General features: G+C 37.6%; 1 protein-coding gene across 2 annotated transcripts; it reads left to right on the top strand.

Annotated features, from left to right (window-relative positions):
- ARRDC3 (arrestin domain containing 3) lies at window positions 1–15835 on the top strand. Of its 2 annotated transcripts, XM_007427971.4 has the most exons (8): window positions 2–544; window positions 4783–4864; window positions 6991–7138; window positions 10020–10122; window positions 10761–11017; window positions 11127–11283; window positions 12036–12190; window positions 13338–15835. In XM_007427971.4, the coding sequence occupies exons 1-8, from the start codon at window positions 265–267 to the stop codon at window positions 13392–13394; spliced, it is 1239 nt and encodes a 412-aa protein (XP_007428033.1). In that variant the 5' UTR covers window positions 2–264; the 3' UTR covers window positions 13395–15835. The 2 variants fall into 2 exon arrangements, with proteins under 2 accessions (XP_015743516.1, XP_007428033.1); XM_015888030.3 differs by lacking the exon at window positions 13338–15835 and having other exon boundaries at window positions 1–544; window positions 12001–12178.
- The last annotated feature ends 3414 nt before the right edge of the window (window positions 15836–19249 follow it).

The raw sequence follows: 19249 nt of genomic DNA, 5'->3' as shown, positions 1-19249 counted from the left end.
GACTACTTGTCTTTGTAGAGAGACCACAGAGCTGGCGAGCAGCAGCTGCGAGCCGCGTCTAACGTTGGTACTTTTGAAGAAATCCCCGATGAAGTGCTCGTAGAGACCGCACTGATCCTGCCTGCAACCTTTTTCGCAGAGCAGAGAAATTGATCAGTGGCAAGTGAAGATCGCATTTTTATATGAGATCTTGACTTTCCTTCCCCTTTTTTTCTTATAGTGTATTTTTATAGACTTTTATTATTAAAAAAAAAAACTAATAACATGGTGCTGGGGAAGGTGAAGAGTTTGACAATAAGCTTTGACTGTCTTAATGACAGCAATGTCCCCGTCTATTCCAGCGGGGACACAGTCTCAGGAAGGGTAAATTTAGAAGTGACTGGAGAAATTAGAGTCAGATCACTTAAAATCCATGCAAGGGGACATGCGAAAGTACGCTGGACTGAATCTAGAAATGCTGGCTCCAACACTGCCTACACACAGAATTACACTGAAGAAGTAGAATACTTCAATCACAAGGACATCTTAATTGGGCACGAAAGAGGTAAGTCTAGTTTTTAATTAATTATTCTTGAATATGAAGTTCTGACAACCTCATGGCGATCTGCTGTTTAATCCTGGGCATAGTTATTCAGAAGGAACTCCTTCTTAGTGCAAGGGAATTTATTCCCCTGCAACGGAGTTCAGAATTAAGCTTCATATAGAGCTGCTTAAGACCATATTGAGGAAGGAGTGAACCCCGAGATTGTGGTGCAGCTGCAATGTGCTTCCATGAAGACTTTTTCCAACCCCCATTTTCTTTTTGTAGAGATCCTTTCACGGTACATCAAGAGGGTTTTTTTTTTAATGAATTGATTTTGAAAGGATATATGTTGGGATTTGTACTTAAGTATCTGGTGACCAAAAAAAAACCGTGGGGACCGTAGGACTGATTTATTAATCCACTTTGAGAGCTTGCGAGCAGATCAGTGATGTCTTCAGGATAAGAGAATTGTTAGTAGAGAAAGGGCTCCCTGCGGCTTATTTTGACACTTGCTTTCAGCACCCCACGTGTAGAACCGTATTCCCCTTTACAGAAGGTGGAAAAAGTTGGTAAATCCGCCTTATTCTTCTGTAATGCTTCAGCCGTCGAGGCGTAGGTGAAGCTATTTTGGGGAGGGGAACCCCACTCCTAAATGAATCTCATATTGAATTAGTAGAGCATCCTTTCTAAGTTGAGGAGTTCTGTGATGTATGAACCTGACTGTGTCAGTGCAAAGAAATATGCAAAGGGAGAGCGATGAGCAGGGGGAAAATACGGATCACCTTATCGAGGGGTAATATAGTCTCCAGATTCTTAATCTATTGTTTGAAATGGTGTCAGTGGAAGTATAGGAGAGTCTAAGGTTGTTTTTCTGAAGTTTCCACCCTTTGTTAAAAGCGGTTCAATCCTGTTTGGGACCGGTACTGGGGAGAAGGGAGGGGTGGTACTCCTCACAGCAGATTGGTTAGGCGCGTCAGGTGGTGGCGATGACTTAATTCCTAGCACAAGAAAATGTTAAAACAGGTTATGTAATTTTGGCTTGTTCTTTTTTATATATAGCTATATGTGCAGCAAATTTGCTGCAGATAGGAGGGGGAGATGTTAGGGGATTCGTCTCAATTCTGTAGTATGATTTTTTTTGGTAATCTGAAGAAAGAAGTTACATGATATTGCTTCCAAATGTAAGGGATGCCAGGAGGGTGCTAAGCCGAAAGGTGCAAAAGGCAAAACTTGTATCACGAATCTTTTTGAGGATAAAACAGACCTTTCGTCCAGCGGTTGTGTAAAACGCAAACCCTTCCATTAAGAGTTGCAGGCGTGGAAGTGTCCCCCCGCCCGTCATTGAACTGCACAAATACGTGTGCAGTTTTCCCTACGTGCAGTTTTCGCGAGAATAGTAGGGTTAGAAGCCAGAGAAAACGAATTTTGGTTGCTTCTCAGAAAACTTGCACCTGTTTCTGTGGCAATTAAATAGGAGGGTGAATTTTCAAGTATGTCTTTATTTGGAAGAAACAAAGAGTGATGGGTGACCTACGCTTTGTAGGGTCGGGGCTTGATCCAAGCCCGTGCGTGCACCGAGCGACTCGGCTGAGTTGCCCTTCTGTGAAGTGGCTCTACCCTTCATTCTCTCCGCATCGCTGTCCCGACCGCGAGCGGCTGCGACGACGGCTGACCCCGGCGCCAGAGCGGGGGAGTTTTAGTGGCTTAGCTGAGAAAGCAGACAGGAAAGAACCCGGCAGCCTAGCATGCTCGCCGAAGCCACGCCCAGCGCTCACACGGTCATTGGCCCGGGGAGGTTTGTTAGGCTGTTGCTAAGGCAATGCCAGTTCTTGATTGGGAGGTGGGGGGCCGATAAAGAGGGGCGGGACTAAGCGCCGAGGTTCTATCTTGCGGAGCTGCTGGCCCGCTGCGAGTGGAGTCGCGCGTGGTGTCGGAATGTGTGTTTCGGAGGGCTTCGGTGGAGGGCCGTCCTTTGTCACCGGCCACGCGAGGCTGGCATTGGTGTGTGCGTGCAATCCGTGCAGCAGTATAATAAACCCTGGCAGTGCGCAGGAAAAGCCTGGGCTATGCCTGGGAATCAGTAATGGTCTTCCTCAGGCTGTTCCTCTGCGGGTTGCGACTTCAGTTCCTGGATGGGAGTGGGAGGCTGCCTAGTCTTCCTTCTCTCTCACCTCCCTACCTCTGCCGGCAGGATGAGGTTTATTTTGGAGAAAGCAAGCGTGTGTAGATGTGCAGCCAGTAAGTGCTTGCTGCCTCGTCGTTTCAGTCACGGCTGGTTGAAAATTGGATGGACTTAAATGGGGATCCCATCCGCGTGAAGCTACAGGAAGGGATTTGCAGGCTCGGCTATAACCGAAGTCGGATTGATTTTTGGGTTTTTTTCAAGAATCGTTTGGAGCAAAGCTCACATTATTTCACCAACAAACAAGTTTGGGTTTTGGTACAGAATAATATATTTACTGTAACAATAATGAAAAATGCCGTGTTTTTGCTCGGACGTTGATTCCGCAACCATAAACCCACAACCTTGTGTTGTGCACAACGGGTCCTACACGGGCACCAAAGTATATCGCTTCCCAAACGTTGATACATCTTAGTTTGCCCTAAAAATTGCCCGGTAATCAGCTTCCCTTCTCTATTCTCTTAAGATGGGAGACAGGTTGGAAGATCGAGTCTCATTCTGCAGGGTCGTGACTTTGAAGTCAAGTAAGGGGGGCGGATTCCTAGATGCTATTTAATAGTTCCTCCAGGATCCGGTTCAGCAGAGCAAAGGCTCAGACTCCTTAGCAAAGCATGAAGTAGGTTTGCAAAGATGAACCTCGGTCCTCTCTTATTCTTCCCCAGTCTTTGCACTTCCCTACGTTTTTGCGTAATTTATTGGGTGCGAGTAGCCTCCGTCTTTGGTCACGTTTTCATGGAACGGCTAAATCGGACTTGCCAATCCGTGCCAGGGCTGAAAACCAGCAGGCAAGGGCACGGGAGCAGCTCCTCTCCCTTGCTCCTTTTCTCAAGCCTTCATTACGCCTCCAGCTAGCAAGCGAGGCGGAGGGGCGGAGCTGCCGAGCAAGGAGGCTGGCCGGGCGAGCAATGTATACTGTATGCATATGAGCGGCTGGCTGGGGTTCTGCTCGCGCCGGTTTAGGCCGGTCCTCTCCTGCTCTAGACTAGTCTGTGATTGACAGCCCAGCAGTTGTTTACCTCAGCCTGGCGGCGGCGGCAGCAACACCAACTGAAACTGAAGGGAAACTGCTGAGCTGGCAGAACGAAAGGAGGAAAGCGGAAGGGGGGAATTTTCAGGATAATAAAGGGAGACAGGTCCAACGTGAAACAAACGTCAAAAGCACGACTTTATGCATTTGTATCGGTTTTCCAAAAAATGCATTAATAACGAACGGTAGGCAGATTTTGAAGATACCTGCAGCTGTACCAGTGTGAATGGAAGTCATTTTGCTAGTGGTGGTCCAGATTTTTGCAGCCCAAATCTGGAAGCTTAAGCCAGTGCCAAAATCCTGCCAAATAATTTTTGAAAACAGCAAAGAAGCAGCCCTTCCTGAAGCAGTGGAGGAGACCACCTCTTTTGAAGTGTGGTCTCCTTGCCTATATAATTCAATTCCAGGGCATTAATAATAGTGTTCTGTGGCTTGACTTTTCTCACTAACTCTTAGGATTATTATTATTAGTTGCACAGTCAGCCAGTTGTTTAGACTGGATTTGGCATTTTTATCTGCCTATCGAGTCCTTCCCAAGCAGCAGCAGCAGCAGCAGCATTATTATTATTATTATTATTATTATTATTATTATTATTATTATTATTTCTTCCAAATACTGCTATTTTCTGCTATGGCATTTTCTAATGTTTTAGGACTACATTATAGATTTTAGGATTTGGGCCCTGGCTGAGATGAGTTGTGCCTGCTCCCTTTCCCACTGAGGGCAGGACAGGGTCTGGATTCACAATTTCCAGAGGGAAATAATTACAGCCTAATAAGTGTACAGCAGAAATTTGGATCTCCTTTAGGGTAATGCCAAGGAATTTGAAGGAGGAAGGAGGTTCTTTTTTAAATGAACCTTGGATCTTCTTTCCTCCAGTTTGTGCAAATTAAACTGAAAAAAGATTTTTCAGATATTTATGTAAAAGTTAGCAACTTGTACTACTGTTAAATATCTGTTCTCAAAGTCACCAGTGGAAGTCAACTGTATAGCATTATAGGGGTAAAATGCTTGCAGGTGAATTAGAATATTGAATGTTTCCTTTCTAGATGATGATAATTCTGAAGAAGGCCTCCACATCATTCATTCAGGACGGCATGAATATGCATTCAGCTTTGAGCTTCCACAAACGTAAGTTTATGTCATACTTCAGCTGTGGCTGTCGGGTCACCCTGCAATAAATCTGTAAAAGATAGCTTATAGGAAGAAATGGGATGGAAGGAAAAAAAAACCCTTTTCAATGGTCACATGGATTGCACTAGAATATACTGCAAGGACGTTGTCTTAATAGACAAGAGGTTACTTTGATTCAAAGTGGCAAAATCATGAAAAATCAGGACAGCTACTGTCCTACCAGTAATGACCTTAAAAACTTGGTTCATTTATTCAGACATTACATATTTAACTTCTTCAAGTGGGTTCACTAGGCTTTTAGAATCTTTGGCATTGCTTCCTGTTGAATTAAGGGTATACAGAGCTGCACTGCTGATTGTTTCCATTGAACATATTGAAACATACCTGTTAAAAAGATGTAAACTAGAACAAAACAGAATAGTATGAATGATATGGAAAGTTTAAAAACTGGAAATAGCTCTATATTTGTAGGATACAGATTATATAAGGAGAGCTAGGGAAATGGATGGGAGAAGTAGAAGTTTAGGTCAAAAGAAGATAAAACTGCCATTTTAGCACAAATGCATTCTAAAAATAGGAAGTTATGAAGATATTCTAAAACCATTTTATGTTAGTGACATACTGGAAAAGTAAAATAGAATTAGAGTGACATGGAAATATACACATTTTTAACATGGAGTTATTTGATAGTTATATGTAGTATTTATAATGAAAACCAGAATGTGGAAAGTAGGAAAAGAGACTTCTGTCAAAGAAGTTGTACATTGTTATGAGATAGAAAACCTTTAAGCAATATGATACATCAGTGTCACCATTTTAAAATTATGCAGAATCTCTAGTTCTCTAACCTGTGTAGAATTTGCAGGTTGTATAGCTTTCTACTGGGTTTGTTCCCAAAGAGGCAGTGTGATAAAATTAAGTTACTCAAACTAGAATATTTTGCAAACTCTGTGGAGTTTGACTTATATATATATATAATTATCATTAGTAAATATATTTAGCAAAAATACCTCAACTAAGACTACTTATGAATTAGAACCTGTAGAAATATACACTTTTAACTAAGTGTAAGCAGAATTTGGATAATTCACATGTTTCTGAATGAGTATGAAAATAATGAATAGGAAACAAAATCCATCAGTTTTCATTGAAATATTTATTTTTAATTAATATGTTTCTTAAACATAATTAGGAGTTTAAAATGACTGAAATTTACTTTTTTGCTATAATGTATTAAAACATAATTTTCATTCTCAATGCATTATTAGTACCAGGGAATGCAAATAAATTATTTTGGACTGAACATCTTATGTGTGTTTTCAGTAAAAGACCAGACTATAGGAAAGTTTGCAGTTTTCTCTAATGATCATAATAATAACTTTCATTTAAAAATATTAAAGGAGTTAGGTAAAATAATTTTGTATACCTGAACTCTATTCTCTTGTCTGTGATCAAAGGAACAGATCTGGAATATTAAGAAATGGCAGACATTACATGAATTGAAAGAGTATTTTCTGCACACTTTGCCTGTAAAAGTAAAGTAAATCTTTAAAAGTAAAGATGCTCAAAAGCATCTTTAAACATGTAGTCCCTGATTTAAATACCTCTCATATATAAATTGAGACCTTTGGGAAGCAGCTCTACCAAAGCAATTTATGGACCTTGTTTTATATTTCATGGTTTCCTTATTTCCAGATTTAAAAAGTGACCTCTTCTAAAATTAACATCTCTCTTAACTTGATCCCAAGTGAGTTCAAGCTGGAGGAAGTTTAATTCAACCACAGTTCCCATTCAGTTAAATGGGACTTAGGTGTGAAAATGTAAGTGCTTCAGCTTAACCATGTTGTGTTGGACAACTGTATCCTCGTAGCATATTACAGTGCAATTCTAGTACAAATATGGTCATGTTTTGTAGGTCTACTTAGCAATCAATTTTAACTACAGAGATATTTCTCCCAAACAAATTTAACATGAACATCTAAAAAAAACCAAATATTTCATTATATACTATGATGCATTAACAGTACAGTACAACTTATTAATTATTACTTTGATTGTATATTTAAGTTAAGCAACAACAGAGATAAAGATTTATTTAGTTTTGACCTTTGTGTCCTGAACAGACCACTTGCTACCTCATTTGAAGGCAGACATGGCAGTGTGCGCTATTGGGTGAAAGCAGAATTGCACAGGCCTTGGCTTCTACCAGTAAAATTAAAGAAGGAATTTACAGTCTTTGAACATATAGATATCAACACTCCTTCATTACTGGTAAGAATTGACAGAATTACTCATTCTTTGTTAGTAGCATTTTAAAAAATAGCATCACACATGGCCCCTGAATTACATATATAGATATATGAAAAAGTAACAATAATTAAATCAATGGAATGCTTAAAGTAAATACAATGTAATGACCCAGAATATGGTAGCATATTGAATAATAATCAATATTTTTAAGCTGCTTGTTTTTAACATTTTAACTGTTCCAGTAAAGATTAACTTTATTTCTATATGGGACAGTTCTATTTATGATACAAATTTCACCTTAGAATTTGCAGCTTGGCAAAGCAATGTTTTAAAAAAAATTGTACTGCAGTGCATTATTCTTTATTATACTACTGATAATTTACATATCAAGTGGGGAGAAATGATCACACTTCTGTATGTTATCTTAATATATTTATTTTAATGTATTAAGGATTTAAGATTGTTTCAATCTGATCAAAAACTATTATTTGGTTTTGTTTTTTAATTAAAAATAAATACTTGAAAATGAAACACATGGAAAAAATGTCCATTGAAACAGGGTTCTTTTGCTTTGGATAAAAATTCATATTTGGGGTTATATAGGGCCTTGTCTAAAACCCAGCATAATCAACAGGAATATTTCTGTGGATTTTGTGAGTTTGAGATAAGGCCCATTTCATATATGATTGTAAAAAGAAAGTATTTGGGAAACCATGTAACCACCATGCAATGACGCTACTAGTTTTGATGGATTTAGGGCGGGGACTACAGCAAACCTAAATTAATAGTGTTAAAGAATATGAACCATTTAGAATATCTCTTCGCTTGATAAATGCTTATATGGGGCCAATTTAAACTAGATGTTTTAAGTATTTCAGGACAAGTCTATGATTATAAACATGGATACTTGGAAGTAAGTCCCATTGAAATTTAGCTTTAAAAAATATATTTGGAATTTCGACCTAAGGATTCAATAAACATCTAATGGATGGCTCAATTTAAGATCAGTTAAATTGGTATAAAGTTATGGCCCTAAATTTAACTGTTTAGAATGTAGATCAGATAGATGTATTTCCATCATGTAACTGCATGATCCAAATATTGTTAGTCCAAAATCAAGTTCCACTTGCTCAGTAAGTTTTTATTTGACTGGTACTGCAAACAGGCAGCCCACCTTTGTGTCTCTTTCCATACAAGAAGCCTTACTGAGTTAGTGAAGTTTACTCTCAGGTAGGCATAGCGTCACAGCCTGATTTAGCACAGTGGAACTTACTTCTGGGTAGATATGAATAAGATTTGGCAATGTTTATATTTCAAGCATAACTTTGGGATTTAAAAGGAAGGCCTTTATTTTTATTTATTTATTTATTAATCAAATTTGTATGGCCACCCATCTCTCAAAAAGCGACTGGGTAGTGTACAACAATCCAATAAAACAACAAGTAAAACAGTATAAAAATATAAGAATCAATATTAAAAGATAAATAATATAAAAACAAAATACATACAAAGCCTAGACAAAAAGCGAATATGAATAGTCACCTCAGCAATGGAGCTTTCTAAGCATGTCTCCAGTTCCCTGGGCGCCCCAGACCTGATGACATAACCAGGTCTTGAGGGACTTCTGGAACGTCAAAAGGGATGGAGCTAATCTAATTTTGGAAGTAAGAATGTTCCATGAGGCAGACGCCACGGCAGAGAAGGCAGTCACCTGGGATCCACCAAATGTACATCCCTAGCTGATGGTACCCGCAGCTTGTCTTCTCTGCCAGATCTTATGGGGCAGGCTGATATAATCGGGGAGAAGCAATCCCTCAGATAACCTGGTCCCATGCTATGAAGGTTAAAACCAGCACCTTTAAGGACCTGGAAGTAAAACTGGCAACCAGTGCAGCTCATGGAGCAGATGTGTAACATGCACTGTTACAGGAGCGCACAAAACAGCCCATACCGCTTCATTCTGTACCAGCTGAAGCTTCCAGATATTCTTCAAGGGCAACCCCATGTAGAGCACATTACAGTTGTCCAATCTGGAGGTGACTAGGGAATGAGTGATTGTAAGCAGGGCCTGCTGATCCAAGAATGGGCACAACTGCCGCACAAGATTAAGCTGTGCAAACTGACTGTAAACTGTAATTTATGGGATTTTCAGCGAGCCTATCACTAAGCATGCCTATTTGGAAACAGACCTTATTGAAGTCAGTTGCATTTAAATAAACATAGTTAGGATCATGCTGCAGTTGGTCTGTATCTGAATTGTTAGGCCAGTTACCTATAAAACAGAGGAAGCTGCCTTATTCTGAGTCAGACTATTTATCAAGTTTACTTGAATAGCAGTGGTTCTGTAGGATTTGTCAGACTAACCTGAAATTGACCCAGAGCATCTGGGGATGCCAGATGTTGAGCAGGGTATTTTTCTTCAGTGCTAATACACTGGTCTGACTGCAGAAACTTGAAAGAGCAAATAATCTCTGAGTAGTACTTTCTTGAATTAATGCTATGGTATAATTAATAGTGACAAAGTTCACTTTCCTTGTACAAATAGTTTGCTAGTTTATTCATAAAATAAAAAGGGCATAGAAGTGTTATGTGAAGACACTTTCAGACAATTACTTTTTTGTCTGTTGTAGTGTTAATGATATAATAGCCAGAAAGATGATGGTTCTGTCCTGTCCATACTTGTGCTGATAGCTGCTGGTCTGGATGCAGTGATAGGATCAGCAACTCAGACCACAGTAGAACCAAACCCCCATGATATATATTTTTTTCCTGTTGAATGCCTTGGTTTATATTATCTTAACAGGAAAGTTGCTATGTCAAAACCCCTTTAAAGCTATTTCATTTTCATTGAGCTAAAAATGAAATTACATATATAAACATACCTGTTTTATTTTTCTTTCAGTCACCCCAAGCAGGCACAAAAGAAAAGACTCTCTGTTGCTGGTTTTGTACCTCAGGCCCAATATCCTTAAGTGCCAAAATTGAAAGGAAGGGCTATACCCCAGGTATGTAATATGAGTTATAACAAAAGTAGGCTTTATAATTTTTTTTCATTTAATTAATATACACTATGTCAATATTCTGGATTCTTCTGGGGTAAACAAAATGAAGTAGCCTACTAATGGGTGGTTTGCATGTTAATATCAAGTGTCACGATGAATGTAATTATAAAAATACATATGGTACAATTTGGATCCCTTGCAGCCAGTCTGATATTTTTCCAGTGATTAAAATATGATGAAATTGCATATACATCTGTAATGTTGTAGGCTTGGTATTGTTCCCATTAAAACTATTGAGCTGTCTTAGACTCCAGTCAAACTGAGCTTCTGGTGACTTAATGAACGTGTCCATATTTGTTTCTTAGCTACAATATAGAAATATTTGCCCATTATCTCCTTCTGGAGAGTTTTTTCAACTTCCCAGCTATAGCCATAGGTTTTTCTGGTGGTGACCCATATACTTACCAGATCTGTTTCTGGTTAGTGTTTAGGTCAGCCAAGGTTAATTGGGTGCTGCCATTGCTGTGTCTTTTTGTTATTTCCTAAATTATTAAAAATAGTGTACTCAATGTGTAGTAATGTTTAAATTTTAAAAGTTTTGTGATTTCCATCTGATGTGTTTATTCTTGATTTCATTCAAGGTGAACCAATTCAGATCTTTGCAGAGATTGAGAACTGCTCCTCTCGAATGGTAGTGCCAAAGGCTGCCATTTATCAAACCCAGGCATTCTATGCTAAAGGGAAAATGAAGGAAGTAAAGCAGCTGGTTGCCAACTTGCGTGGGGAGTCTTTGTCATCAGGGAAGACAGAAACCTGGAATGGCAAGCAGTTAAAAATTCCACCTGTGTCCCCATCCATCCTTGATTGTAGCATAATCCGTGTGGAATATTCTCTCATGGTAAGAACTTAATTTAATATTTTAATATTTAACATAGAATACCATATGTCAAGGGTGGATGACAGGTTTTGATTCAGGTTTTAGTAATTTCTTTCTGTTTCTTTTCAAGGTATATGTGGATATTCCAGGCGCAATGGACTTGTTTCTTAATTTACCACTTGTCATTGGTACTATTCCTTTACACTCATTTGGCAGCAGAACATCAAGCGTGAGCAGCCAGTGTAGCATGAATATGAATTGGCTTGGTCTGCCTGAAAGACCAGAAGGTAATTTAAACATACATTCCATATTATTTGTGATTTTCTATAGGCCTCTTATTCTAGTAGTATCTAGTTATTACAGTCCTAAATAATATTGTTGCATAACCAATACAGAAAGATTTTCCCCCCCAATTGGGTAATTCCAGGGTATTATTCCAGCTGAATGACTTTTATGGAGGTGGGGAGGGAGTAGAATGGGGTGCCAGGTCTGTTAAGTTGTATGAGTATAGAATAGGTTTACAGACCTTCAGTGGCATTGCAACATTGATTCTTTCTGATGGACACTTTGTCATAAATGTGACTAGTTTTTATCAAAACTGGTATAACTTGATTTTATTGCTTTTTCTTACCTAATGTTGATAAAGGCTGAGCACTTGTTGTATTAAGGCATAAAGTGGTTTGTTGGTTTTGATTTCCTGTTTTATGTAAACCCAGCCAGCTTTGGTTTAATCAGTAAACTGTGGTAATACAAAGCAAGGGTTTTGGCGGTGTGGGAACCCAGCCAACTTATGTAGGTAGTTTTCTTCCCAGAGAGTCCTCAAAATAATAAGTGGTTGTACCATTACCAAATGTGATAATATTTTTTATTATAACCTCATTATTACTGTACTTACCAAAACTACCAAGTAGCTATCAGTTGAACTGTTCTTATCTCTGCCTTGTACAAATCATATAAACAAAGTTTAATATTCCTGTCATGTTATATGTCCTGACATGCATAAGAACATAGTTCGAACTGCGTGTAATTTTCCCTTCAGCACCTCCTAGCTATGCAGAAGTGGTCACTGAGGAGCAAAGACAGTCCAGTCTAGCACCTGTCACTGCTTGCGATGACTTTGAAAGAGCACTTCAAGGACCATTATTCGCCTACATCCAAGAGTTTCGATTCCTGCCTCCTCCACTTTATTCTGAGGTGAGGTAACAAGTAATTAAAGCTCCAGGATTCTATTTTTAAGTATGTGGCATTTTCTGTTTGTTCTGAAATATGTCCCACCCCAATGAGCTAATGCAGTCTATATCTTCATTTTAGGTGGTTTTATGTTGACTGTTTCAAATAGTGCTTTTCTTGTACCATTCTATTCTTCCTTTTCTCTGGAGTTGCAACTCTTATTACTTGTAAGGACATAATTGAAATCAATAGAAATCATTTCTAAGAAAGCGTACTTAAGATTTGGCTGTTTTTGATTAGCAAGGGACTCTTTGTATTTAATCATTATTTAACAACATATGACAAGTATTCTTTTACTAATAAAATATCCAGCCCCATTTAGGTTTACTACAACTTCTGGCCTGGTAGATTAACCCATGATCATGATAAAATTCAAAGCAAATAAATGGCTTGTACTTGCATTAAGCCACTTTTATTCTAATTGAATGCAAAAGACTGTTTTAAATACTATTATGTGTGCCAGCATAGTTAGTAATTAGCATTTTTGCCTAATTTATTGACGAATCCAAATTGACAGTTGGGCAATATCTTTATTATGCTACACTAATTGTTCCTAATGAAGATATTAGCCAACTTAGGACTCTTAATATTTTTTCTGATAGAAAAATATACTTTTTTAAACTGAGAAGTGATTTGAGCTTTTTGTTTTTTAAGTAGCAACTGTCAGGATAAAAACAAATAGTTGGGTAATATTGTACTATTTTAATTGATCCTTTTTTTTGTTTCAAAAAATAAGCTTTATTTTATTGGATTTCATTCCTAGATATGTCATTGCAACTGTCTATAGAATTATGGAATTCTATATTACTTAAAGTTCTTTAGAAAAGTTATAATTTATAGCATTAAGACACTTAATATTAGACATAAAGCATTTGAAATATTTTCCTTAACTGTTTTTCTTGCTGTTCTGTACTATGCAAAATGTTTCCATGTGTTCTAAAATAAATATTAAGTAAAACTAAAAAGCAAAAATAGAGGAACTCTGGTTATTTTGAAATAAATGAAGAGTCACTGGGAGTTAGGCAGCATATAAATTTAAATAATAATAATTCTTTATTAGAGTTTTTTCTTGTTTTTAAAGATGTCTCCTTTTTGTTCCTCTTTCACTTAGATTGACCCAAATCCGGATCAGACCTCAGATGACAGGCCATCCTGCCCCTCTCGCTGAAAGAATGTCTCTCCAAAATGTTGAGATGGGTCTGAATTATATTTTAACTGTGTTGAGGATAAAGATGTCCTATAGAAACACGCTTTGAAAGGAAGTTATTGCCTAAAAGAAAAGGAGAAATGATGAAACATCCTGTGATTATGCTTTTGAAGCCTACAGCAAACATCATAGGACTGCTCCACATGCTTGAAGACCTGAGCTTTCTCTTTCTGTTCTATACTGGCACATACTAAGAGCAGCCTTAATAGCCTACACATGTGTCAAAATACCATGTTGCAAGAGGGATAACGTTCTCCTTTTATTTGAAAATTTGCACATGCTCAATGCTTTCGTTGTGCAGTTCAGTGTCACTACAGCTTTTTCTCATTTATGTTGGACTGTTAACCTCTTCTGACTTGTTTGTGGTCCGCACAACAAGGAGCAAAAGAAAGCTTTGAAAACTTTGATACAAATGCACTGACTTTTTTTATTTAGATAAACAAACAATGTAGTCTGGACTTTTTCTGCATATGCACATGCTCAGAATTGTCCCAGTAAGACTGATCCATGCATCACCTCTTCAGCTTGGATCCTGTTGTGGATTTATTACAAACATCAAATGCCTTCAACCAATCCTAGCTGTATGTTTCACAGCCTACTATAGTAGTCAAGCAACAGATTTGAGGGGTGAAAAGTAACAAAAGAAAACAATAGGATTTTTTGTCAAGAGTGTGTATCTTGATTCCTTTTTAAGCATTTGTTGCCTTTCTACTATTACTGCAAAGAAGAATTTTGTTACAGACTGCCTAAAATCACTTAATCTCAGGTGAACTCATCACTTGCCAAAATGTTGAAATGCTACTTGTGTTTATGTTGCACTGTTGAGTTCTTTTTCCCTCTTTTGTTTTTGTTACTTTGTTTTCTTTGAAAAGGGGGACTTGGAAAAGGGACATACATATATGAAGACATCCTCATTTCTTATTATCTAGCCAAAACATGAAACATAATTAAGAGTTTGGCCAAGTTCCTAGAAGAGCCACATAGGCAGTAGCACCGAACATGTCAGCCAAGAGTTATGGGGGAAAGTTGTACATGATTTATAAAGTGACTCGCATAGGGGTTTCTTAGCTAGGTGGGATGGGTAGGGAAAGTAAATTTATTTTTTTATATAATTAGCCCATGACCAGAAACTCGTAAGAAAATTTATAATAAAGTTTTAGTCAGATTGGGGAGGGCATCTCAAGTAAGCAGCATATCTTAAGATATTTTAGAAAATATTTTCTGGGCACTGCTATTTAGAATACATTCTCTAAGTACTAAAAAAATGAAACTGACTCAGTAGTACAATTAACAGCACGGTATAATTAGCAGGTTTATGTTGCTTAATTTGGGGGTGTAGGTAACACAGATTACAAGGAATCAATTGGTAGGTGATCGGGGTGAAATCTCAGCACAAATGCTAGAATATTTAGTTTTTGAAAAGTCACAACTGTCACCTTCTGAAACTCATAACTCGTTTTTTACCAAAAGCAACTATCCTAATTTTCAGGTGACAGAAATTGGGTTCTTGTGTTGCTGACCAAGTATTTTATCAATAGGTAGGCTTTGGATTGGTGCAGCTCATCCCAAATCTTATTTTAGGATTAGAGCAAATGGAATAGGCTTGTCCACAAGTGGCCTTTAAGAAAACATGGACAACAATTCATGTTTGAATATTAACAGGGTGAAAAATGAACAGTATAAAATGAATCACGTTTTAAGTGATTCTTTTAAATGAGTTTGACCTTTAGCAAGCAAACTTCAAATAATGGAATAATAAGAAAATTGAGTGATGGAACTTAAAATATGAATAATTTTGTGGATGTCCCTCTTCCATAGAAGATTAAAATAATACTTTAGTGGAATAAAGGCATAAAAGGGCATTTGGTGGGCTTTTTTGTTTTTTGTTTTTGTTTGTTTGTTTTAACCAACTAGGGAACAATTGTTATGCATAGCATTACATTTATCACAGTATGATAGAAGGTTCCATATTGAAGCAGGATTGACCAATATTGTAGTAATTGGCATTTCAATGTACCAATATTGTGATGAGATTTAAATTTGCAAACACTAATTTTTTTTCACAAAAAATTACTCTTGTGGCATTACTGTTATCTCTGACTTCATAAATATTGGTCATTGTCTGGACATTGTAAAATAATGGGTTTAGAACTGTAGTCCAGTATTCAAAATAACAATTAAAAAGAGGGGATAAGTACAAAATGTTAAACAAAGTGCAATATTTAATGTTTGCTTTATAGATTATATTCAATGGCTGTTTGTATTATATTTTCTTTCTTTTTTCTGTTTTTAGTTTGGTGCTGAATATGTTCCTGTAGACTCTGTTCAAAAAAACAAATTGTGGAAAACAATTTAATTTTTTCCTATTGCTCTTCCTTGTGGGTAATAAACTTTTTTATATATAAAATGTATTTATTTGATGGTTTTCATCTGAAAAAACTAAAGGCAATTTCTCTTAAAATTATATGCTGCAATTGTAGCACTTGCAGTAATCACAGAATTTGACTTGAACCTTCTACTTATTTTGGGTGTTGTAGGCTGGTTAATACATAGGCTCTCACTGGGCTTTAAAAGAATGTTAGGTCTACACACACACACTTATTTTACTTGTGCAAGCTTCTGAGTGCACATTAGTTTACATAACAGAAGTAATGGTCTAGATCAGGAATAGACAACATGTCTATCCCTCCTGATACTGCCTGTGTAATTCCCATCAGCTATGGAGCAGCTGGATCGAAAAGGTCTTATTTTGCCCATTTGGACTAGACAAGAGTCTAGAAAGTATACAAATGCAAACTAAGGAGGAACTGGCCTTGTTGGCTTATGGTTGCCTTTCTGCAGGTACTACACTGCATTGCTATGAGAATGTAAAATAAAAAGTCTCACTGTAGAAGGTCCCATCAAAATACCTTGTTTGGACAGTTAAGTATCTGTATAGCCATTGCATCTCTGAGCTAGAAAAATAGGGAACACCAAGAAACTTGTATTCTAAACAATTACTAATAGTTAAAGAGCAAAACTACATATGTAGCAAAAATGGCCCCACCCATACTTGAAAACAAGGTCTCAGTATGGAGAATCCAAAAGGACAAGTACAGCAGTATGTTTGGTAAACAATGCAAAAGAATTTAAGAGACAGAATATACTGAGAATGGCATAGTCAAAAGATAGATAAAAGCTTGGAAAAATTCCTTAGTACTTTATTCTGGAAGAAACTATGGCTGACAATGCACCCTAAATATTTTGTTGCAAGTTCCAATTGTACTTCAGATTTATGATTCATAGAAACTCTAAAATAGCGCTGTTGTATGATCATGTCAAAATTTCTAAGATTTCTTTATAAACATGGCAGTTGCCAAACTATTGATCTATATAAAATTCAGAAATGGCTGAGCATTAAATTAAAGTTGTGGGGGGTGAGTTATAAAATACTGAGCACCATTGCAAACAAAAATGATGACTCTGTGTCCTTAAGATTTTAAAAGTAACTTCATTCTGAACGATCTCTAAGCTAAACTGACTGCCCCTAAAGCTCAAATTAGCAATGTTCAGTGCAATAGACGATATACTTCTATAAGACTAAAAGTTGCTATTAGCTTTGAGTATTTTATTTATTAAATTCATCCCCACCCATTGTAAGGAAGTATACTCATTATTAGCCAGATACATTTATGCCATAGAGAATTTGGTTGCAGATTCCAATGTAATTTGCTTTTTGGGGTTCTTTATAACTAAGCTTCAGTGCTTAATAGCAATATTAGCACCAATTGGAAAAGGAGCCATCTCTTCTTCCTTCTGTCAACAGAAAAGGAAACCTTCCTTTTTTCTATCCAGTAGGTAACTAGGCAGATGATGTTATAGTCGCCAATTGCCTAATAGGTGATATTACATCAAGATATAGCAGTTTTTGCACACCATAGCCTAATTCTAAACATTGGGGGGGGGGTAAAGTAGTGCACTGTATGCAGGACTGTGTGCACAAGCAATTACATTAATGGAATGCCAGGAGTTATGGTGCTGTATTGGTACAGTAAAACAAACACAAGAGTTAGATTTTATTTTTATTTATTTATATATCAAATTTGTCACCACCCATCTAGTTAAAAAGCAACTCTGGGCGGTTTACGAAGGAGATAAAATCAATTAAAATACAATATAAAAACAATCTTAATAATAAACAAATTCCAAGAGTGATGGGATCAGTGAATAACTCAGGAAGTGACATCAGGGTACCAGCCACCCCCAGGATTAATTAAAACTCTTATTGCCCCATGCAAGCTGGCAGAGCCAGGTCTTTAAACCTTTTCAGAAAACCAGGAGGGTAGGGGCCTGCCGCACCTCTGGGAGGAGAATATTCCGAAGGGCAGGGGCAACAGCAAAGAAGTCTCTCCTCCTGGGCCCTGCCAGCTGACATTCTCTCACTGACGGGGTCCGCAACTTGCCTTCTCTGCCTGACCAGGTGGGGCGGGTTGATGTAATGGGGGTGAGATGGTCCCTCAGATACCAGAGAAATCAAGCAGCGCTGATTGCATCAGTGAAATTAATTGATTGATTGATTAAAGATTAAAAAAAAAAGATCATGCATTAGTGAAATTCCATCACACTAAGTCTTGCATGCTGTTAGGAGGAGTGGCATTTCCATATGTATCCTTCCTACTGCGTTACTGCTTCCATTAAAAAAGCACACAAACAACTCACACAGAACATATGACACAAATGCTATGCTAAGCTATGTACCAGCCAGGTACTAATATAATCTGACATGGCCTAATTCAACTGCTGCAGGAATTTAATGTTTTTCCATGGGAGAGATTATTAGAGCCATTTTATGCAGATAAGAAGCCCATGTATTTTCTCATGTGGCTGATATTAGTGAAATGCATTTCCTTGCAACAGAAGGCTGAATCATACCTATTTGTAACCTGATTTTAAAAGGCTGAATCTTTTGCTTTTTTTTTTTTTCAGTGCTATTTTCAGAATCTTGGCTGAACATTACCAGCTGGTGACAGGAAAGACCCAAATCAGAGTACAGTACTTGTGTTCTATTGTGGAGAAATGGATAGATGGTTGGGTTGAGGAACAGAAAGAGAGAGAGAGAGAGAGAAATTATTCCTTTGACTACATCATCTCACAGAGTCCACTTTTGCATTTTCTAAACTCAAAATAATATGCTGAGAATTTAGCTAGACTTAATTATCAAAACTGTAGCAGAGGTTATAGGTGAAACTGGATGTGCAGAATGCTATTTTTCCAGGAAGTTAAAAAGAAGACTAAGCTTGATTTAGCTGCCCCAGTCATTTTGTTTCAATTGTGCTTTGAGCATTTCAGACTGCTATTACTGTATTACAAACACACTCTTCTTGAGCAAAACAGACACAGCTATATAGTCACCAAAGGCTACATAAGATTTTGTGTATGTATTTCAGACTTCATGTATTTCCTAACAATAATAGCGAACCTGAAAGCTCCATAAAGAATACTGTTAGGAAGACAATTAAATTTTATGGCAGCTAAACTCGGCACCATTTTCAGTCATTCCTGCTCATCTACTCCTTTCACTTAACTTTGTCTACTTTTGTCACTCAGGTTCCTACTCCATCCACTGTTGTTTCCAGTTATAGACTGATCGGTGATAACAACTTCTTGCTCATAATATAATGGACTGAATGAGAAGGGCAGAAACTGGCTTCTAAGACAGTTTGGGAGCTTTGACAAGGAAGTTCAAAGAAAAACAAAATGTCGGGATAATGGCCGCAACTGCACAATGGAAGCCTCACCCCTTTTCTACATGTGTCACACATGCTCCTTCTGTCAAC

The sequence above is a fragment of the Python bivittatus genome, unplaced genomic scaffold (assembly GCF_059951505.1).
Source record: "Python bivittatus isolate LINGU-HERP-01145 unplaced genomic scaffold, Pbiv_v1 ctg000850_np1212, whole genome shotgun sequence".
Taxonomy (NCBI): Eukaryota; Metazoa; Chordata; class Lepidosauria; order Squamata; family Pythonidae; genus Python; species Python bivittatus.
The sequence above is the reverse complement of the archived record's forward strand: the minus strand, read 5'-3'. Positions and strand labels throughout refer to the sequence as shown.